General features: G+C 66.9%; 1 protein-coding gene across 1 annotated transcript in view; it reads left to right on the top strand.

The window, feature by feature from the left end:
• The window catches only part of B4GALNT4 (beta-1,4-N-acetyl-galactosaminyltransferase 4), a 12,451-nt gene that overhangs the window by 3,963 nt on the left and 1,700 nt on the right, over positions 1-6,788 (top strand). The window contains exons 8-19 of the mRNA XM_017507892.2: positions 58-136; positions 1,246-1,312; positions 1,423-1,557; positions 1,628-1,737; positions 1,871-1,971; positions 2,052-2,152; positions 2,221-3,091; positions 4,882-5,165; positions 5,269-5,422; positions 5,506-5,578; positions 5,664-5,817; positions 6,181-6,307. Of these exons, the coding sequence (XP_017363381.1) occupies positions 58-136; positions 1,246-1,312; positions 1,423-1,557; positions 1,628-1,737; positions 1,871-1,971; positions 2,052-2,152; positions 2,221-3,091; positions 4,882-5,165; positions 5,269-5,422; positions 5,506-5,578; positions 5,664-5,817; positions 6,181-6,307 (2,256 nt within the window). The remainder of the gene's footprint in view (positions 1-57; positions 137-1,245; positions 1,313-1,422; positions 1,558-1,627; positions 1,738-1,870; positions 1,972-2,051; positions 2,153-2,220; positions 3,092-4,881; positions 5,166-5,268; positions 5,423-5,505; positions 5,579-5,663; positions 5,818-6,180; positions 6,308-6,788) is intronic.

Genomic DNA, 6,788 nt, shown 5'->3' with positions numbered 1-6,788 from the left:
CGGCTCCCCCCACTTCCTGGACATGGTGGGCTCAGCCCCTTCTCCTCACGTCTCCAGGCTCATGACCTCCCGGAGGTACTACTTTGAGCTGCTGCACAAGCAGGACGACCGTGGCTCGGACCATGTGGAAGTGGGCGTGAGTGTGGCCTCCCACTCCCCCCACCCCGCAGAAGCTTCTGGAGGCTCCATTCCCACCACCTCCCTGCAGGACAACTGCAGTGGGGTCCCCATCCCAAAGATGACAAAGCAGATGGTCAGGGCTGGGAGCCTGAGGAGGGTCTGCTCTGCCCTCCCGGGGGCTCGTGCGCTTCCCTGAGGAGTCACCCTTGAGTAGAGTCTTGAGGGGACGCAGGCGTTCAATAGAGATGTGGGGGCAGAGAATTCAGGCTGCGGTGCACAGCAGGTGAATTCCCGACCATGAGAACAGCGAAGGAAGGACCCAGCAGAGGAACCACGTCTTGGGGACTAGGAGGGATCTGGTGGCCAGGGCAGGCGGGGCCTGGGCGCTCTGGACAGACAGGGCTTTGTCCTGAGAATGAGGCCATCGGATTTGCATTCCAGGAAACAACCCTGGCCGCAGAATGAGAGAGCCTGGGGGAAGGATTTTTACTGTGGCCTTTGGTCCTTGAACCCAGGGAGGTGGCCGGGATGGATGGGGGAGGGGGAAGGGGTGACACCACAAGGCAGGGCCTGGAGCCTCATGGGTGTGGGGGGCTGCACCACATTGCCTGTGCCTGTGTGTACGGGGCGCGTTTCACCCCAGCTCAGTTGGGCAGAGGGCCCAAGCTGGAGACAGGGGTTTGGGGGGGTCTGTGGAGGCCCCAGGATGAGGTGAGAACAGCCCCTGGAGCCCCAACTTGGTGGGGGGGCAGAGAGGTCTAGTGGAGGGGGCACCAGGCCTGGGCCTTAGAGGCCGGCAGTGACCTCTCTGGGAGTGCGTGGTGTTGGAAGTCACAACCTGAGGCCCACAGGGTCTCAGGGAGGGAGGGAAGGAGGGAGGAGGAAAGCGAGGAAGGGAGCATGGGGGGTCTGGCCCTGCCCCTGGGGCCCCTCAGCTTTCTGGGCCTCCTTCCCCAGCTTCCCTGCTTCCCCTTCCTGGAAGCCCAGGACCCCTCTGCCATCTCCCCTCCTGCCTCCTTTAAGGGATTAGTCGTAAGAGTCCCCCCCCACCCCCCAGCCAGGGGAGACCCTTTCCTCCCTGGACCCAGCCAGGCGTTCCCGACCTGCACCCTCTCTGCCCTGCAGTGGCGAGCTTTCCTGCCGGGCCTGAAGTTCGAGGTCATCGGCTCTGCTCACATCTCCCTGTACACAGGTGTGGCAGCCGCCTCCGGGGGGGTGCGGCCTCCCGGGATGGGCTCTGGCTGTGAGCAGGAAGAGCGGAGGAGGGGGTCCGAGCACTCCTGGGAACTCCTCTGCCCCCAGATGAGACAGCCCTGAAGATGGACCACGTGGCCCACGTCCCCCAGTCTCCAGCCAGCCACGTGGGGGGGCCTCCGCTGCAGGAGGAGACCAGCGCAGACATGCTGCGGCCAGACCCCAGGGACACCTTCTTCCTGAGTGAGAGGGGGCCCGCGCAGGGTGGGGGGGGGGTGCCTGCCCAGCCCCCCTGTGACCGCCCCTCCTGCAGCGCCGCGCGTGGAGCCCTCGAGCCTGGAGGACGTGCTGGAGCCCTGCGCCTACGCCCCCACCTACGTGGTCAAGGACTTCCCCATCGCCAGATACCAGGGGCTGCAATTTGTGAGTGCGGCTGGGGACCCCATCCCGTCCGTCGGGGACTCCATGCAGCCTCCTCCAGCCCCGTGGGAGGCCCGCTCTGAGGACCCGCACCCCGCCGGGCCGCCCTGAGCCCCGTCCCCCACCCCCACCCCAGGTGTACCTGTCCTTCGTGTACCCCAACGACTACACCCGCCTCACGCACATGGAGACCGACAACAAGTGCTTCTACCGCGAGTCTCCGCTGTACCTGGAGAGGTGGGAGCGGGCGGGGAGCGGGAGTGGGCGGGGGTGGGCGGGTGGGGAGGGGCTCGGCTCTGATGCCCGCCCCGCCGCAGGTTTGGGTTTTACAAATACATGAAGATGGACAAGGAGGAGGGCGACGGCGACGAAGAGGAGGAGGTGCAGCGCCGAGCCTTCCTCTTCCTCAGCCCCGACGGTGAGGGTCCCCAGCGCCCCCGGCCCGCACCCACCGTGCGCGGAGCATCTAACCCGCGTTTCCCGCAGACTTCCTGGATGACGAGGACGAGGGGGAGCCGCTGGACCGCCTGGAGCCCACGGAGGCGGCCCCCCCCAGGAGCAGCCCCCCGGTCCCCGCCCCGCCGACCCCTCCCGGCCCCCGGGACGACGGGACCGCCAGGCGCTCCAGGGCCCTGAGTTGGGCCGCCCGTCCCCTGCCGCTCTTCTTGGGCCGAGCTCCGCCCCCGCGCCCCGCCGCGGAGCAGCCGCCCCGGACACCCGGGAAGGTGTACGTGACCAGGGTGCGGCCGGGACAGCGGGCCTCCCCCAGGGCCCCCGCGCCGCGCGCGCCCTGGCCGCCCTTCCCCGGCGTCTTCCTGCGTCCCCGGCCTCTGCCCAGAGTGCAGCTGCGGGCGCCGCCGCGCCCCCCACGGCCCCACGGCCGCAGGACCGGCGGCCCCCAGGTCACAAAGCTGCGGCCTCCAGCCCGGGCGCAGGCCACCCCTGGGGGCCGGGAGAGCCAGGCGCGCACGCTGGGACCTGCGGCGCCCACGGTGGACTCGAACTCGTCCTCCGAAGCACGGCCCGTGACCTCCTTCCTGAGCTTGTCCCAGGTGTCGGGGCCACAGCTGCCGGGGGAGGGCGAAGAGGAGGAGGAGGGGGAGGACGATGGGGCCCCCGGCGACGAGGCCGCGTCGGAGGACAGCGAGGAGGCCGCGGGCCCTGCGCTCGGACGCTGGCATGAGGACGCCATCGACTGGCAGCGCACGTTCAGCGTGGGCGCCGTGGACTTCGAGCTGCTGCGCTCCGACTGGAACGACTTGCGGTGCAATGTGTCGGGGAACCTGCAGCTGCCGGAGGCGGAGGCCGTGGACGTGGTGGCCCAGTACATGGAGCGGCTCAACGCGCGCCACGGCGGGTATAGGGGGCGGGGACGGCCGCGGAGAGGAGGGCCTGGCCTGGGTGGGCCCCTCAGACCTTCCCCAGGGCTCAATGGTGTCCCGGCCTGGGTCTGATGCGCCACCCCCCACCCCAGGGAAGCCCCAGCATCTCCTCTTCCCCCCGGCTTTCCTGACTGCCCAGGGCACTTGTCAGGGACCTTCCTGGAGCCCTACCCAGGGCTGAGGTCCCATCCTTGTACCTGTAAGCCTCACTTCTGTCACCCTGAACCTGGGCACAGGGATGATGAGACCAAGCTGCAGAGATCAGCTCAGTCTCAGTTGCTGGACAGACGGCCTCATTGGGGCCCCAGACCTCTCCTCCTCTCCCCTGGCAGTGCCGGGAGTGTTCCCAGGCGCTCAGGGCCTGACTGCAGCGGAGGGTGCAGGGCCTCTGCCCCATGGGCCCCTCTCATCTCCCCAGGAATCTAGTGCTGTCTGCACTCCATGCAGGCTGTGGGGCGGGAGTGAGGAGCCTAATTTTGCTTTGGGGAGGTGCTGTGGACCTACAAGAAGGGGCAGTGTCTCTTGTGCCAGCCTTGAAGGCGAAGTGGGAGCCGCACAGTGAGGATGGGCAAAGGCAGGGGCAGAGGATGGAGACAGAGCCTCACGGGACTTTCTCTTGTGTGTGATGGAAGATTGTGGGCAGGCAGGAGTCGGCCTGGTTTGGGTGCAGACAGGTGGTGGCTGACAGCCTGGAGCTCTGGGGGGTGGGCACTGGATTCTAGTTGGCTGTGAGGGCACGCCTACCTGTGCAAGGCCTCAGCTTCCTGAGAGCAGCTCATCATCCCAGGGGGGACTCGTGGTGTGGTGATGGTTTCCGCCCCACCTTTGCCCACGTGGGTGTGGAGCAACCTGTAGATACCAAGAACGTTTGGGGCAGGGGGTCGTGGGAAGGACAGGAGTTGGAGGGAGGCGTCTGGATCCCTTACCGGTCACACAGGTCGGCGCCCTTGTGAAGGGCACTGACCGCTGAGGGAGGCCATGAGGCCGACTGAAGAGGAACCTTAGTCTAGGGCAGAGTTCTGTTTTCTCCAGATTAGGAGAACAGAGTGGAGGGAAAGTGAGGTTCTCGGTGGGGCAGGAATGAAGAGGAGGGGGCCAGAAACAGCTTGGGCAGTGTGGCAGCCTCCTCCACGCAGGGGTTAGGATCCGCCCGGAGCTGCTGCCTGGGGAAAGGGGTGCTGTGAAGGCAAGCGGGGCTTCTCAGAAGAGGTGACCCAGGGCCTCAAAGAGGAGGGTCTAGGAAGGCTGGGACAAACATCCCAGCTTGAGGACACTGAAGGACAAAGGCGAGGGGACAGTGGCTGTGCCTGAGGAGGAATCTGCTACCCCAGTAGGAGGAGGGGATTGAAGGCCGCAGGTTAGAAACTGCTCAAGGTCCTAGAATGCTGCAGAAGCGTTTGGAACCTGGTCCCACGGGTGGTGGCAAACTCCTGAAGGTTTCTGAGCAAGGGGGTAACTGGACAGGCAGGCATGTCATAAAGGTCACCTGGGACGTGAGTGGTGGCCAGGAGGCCTGCTGGGAGTCAGGGACGGGACTAGGTGCCCCAGACTTGCCCCGGTGCCCCAGGCTTGCCCCGCCCCAGGAGAGGGTGGCTGGAAGGTGGACCTGCCTGCTGCGCCTGCCTGGAGGGGCAGGAGCTGTGCCCAGGAGCTCGCGGCCTCCCCCACCCCAAGTTAGCTGTTTCTGTGGCCAGGGCGGCCCAGGGTTGGGCCTGGGGTGCAGGCTCGAAGCCCTCTTACGGGGACTGACCACCGCGCCTTGCAGGCACTTCGCGCTTCTGCGCATCGTGAACGTGGAGAAGCGCCGGGACTCGGCGCGAGGGAGCCGCTTCCTGCTGGAGCTGGAGCTGCAAGAGCGCGGGGGCCGCCGCCTGCGACTGTCCGAGTACGTCTTCCTGCGGCTGCCGGGAGCACGCGTGGGGGATGCAGACGGAGAAAGTCCCGAGCCCGCTCCCGCCGCCTCCGTGCGCCCCGACGGCCGCCCGGAGCTCTGCCGGCCGCTGCGCCTGGCCTGGCGCCAGGACGTGATGGTCCACTTCATCGTGCCAGGTGCGCAGGGCGGGCTGTGGTTTCCAGGAGACCCCACGGGAAGAATGTGACCCTAATGACCAGGAAGGCTCAGCTTCCCCCCGACCCCCCATTTCTCCTCCAGTGAAAAATCAGGCACGGTGGGTGGCGCAGTTCCTGGCGGACATGGCCGCGCTGCACGCGCGCACCGGGGACTCGCGCTTCAGCGTCGTCCTGGTGGATTTCGAGAGCGAGGACATGGACGTGGAGCGGGCTCTGCGCGCGGCGCGCCTGCCCCGGTAATGGCGCGCTTTTCCTCCCCCCGGAGGTGGGTTTTCCTGACCCCACCCCAGAGACCCTGCCTGTGACTCCTCCTCTCCAGGTACCTGTACCTGAGACGCACTGGAAACTTCGAGCGCTCCGCGGGGCTGCAGGCAGGAGTGGACGCGGTGGAGGTCCGAAGGCCGGCTGGGGTGGGGGGCCGGGGAGGAGCGCGCCCTCGGGAGAAGAGGGCCGGGCTCAGACCTCCCGCACCCCCAGGACGCCAGCAGCATCGTGTTTCTCTGCGACCTCCACATCCACTTCCCACCCAACATCCTGGACGCCATCCGCAAGCACTGTGTGGAGGGCAGGCTGGCCTTCGCGCCGGTGGTCATGCGCCTGGGCTGTGGGAGCTCGCCCCGGGATCCCCACGGTGAGGCCCCAAGTGCCCCACCCTGTGATGCCAGGGTTCCCACCAACCGCCAGGGGCAAGTCCTGGAACTTTGGGCCTCTCTCAATCCCCAGGGGAGGCCTGTGAGTCCATAGGTGCCCTCAGTAGGGCTCAGGGCACCCGCACACCCAGCACCACGGTGGGTCCCCAGGAACCTCCAGTATCCCACACTTACGCTCGGCGCTCCAGGGTCATGACCTAGCACCAGTGGACAGACTCCTGGAAGCCCCGGTGGTGACGGGACCCTGCTCCTGAGCCCCTTCCGAGGTCTCCTACAAGCCCTTTGCAGGGGAAGCCTTGCAGGACCTGGTCTGAAGGGCACCCCTCTCACCCTCCCCGCCCCAGGTTACTGGGAGGTGAATGGCTTTGGCCTTTTTGGGATCTACAAGTCGGACTTTGACCGGGTCGGAGGCATGAACACTGAGGAGTTCCGAGACCAGTGGGGGGGCGAAGACTGGGAGCTCCTGGACAGGTGACGGCCTCCCCACTGCTCAGGGAGACAGAGGAGACGCCAGGACCTCAGAGTGGGGGGGGGGAGCTCCTGGACAGGTGACGGCCTCCCCACTGCTCAGGGAGACAGAGGAGACACCAGGACCTCTGAGTGGGGGAGGGGAGTGGACGTGGAGCGGGCCCTGCGTGCCCCCGTGGGCCCCCACCTGTTGAGAACTCTGCCCTTCCTCCTCTTCCCGGTATCCTGTAGGCCTAGAGAGACCCTCCGCCGTCTTCACTCCTGAAACCCTTTCCCACCCTCAGGGTCCTGCAAGCTCAGGGACGTCCCTGAACCAGCTCTGCCCCCGATCCTGTGGCCCTGTGGCGGCCCTGAGTTCCCCCATCCTCCCACTGGGGTCCTGCAGGCTCGAGGCAGCCCTGACACCCCCTGCCTCCAGACCAGGGTGCTGACCACCTCTCTGGCCCCAAACCCCAGGATCCTGACCACCTCTCTGCCCCCCCAC

The sequence above is a fragment of the Cebus imitator genome, unplaced genomic scaffold (assembly GCF_001604975.1).
Source record: "Cebus imitator isolate Cc_AM_T3 unplaced genomic scaffold, Cebus_imitator-1.0 Scaffold384, whole genome shotgun sequence".
NCBI lineage: Eukaryota > Metazoa > Chordata > Mammalia > Primates > Cebidae > Cebus > Cebus imitator.
Note: the sequence above shows the minus strand (reverse complement) of the source record. Positions and strands in the feature narration are given on the sequence as shown.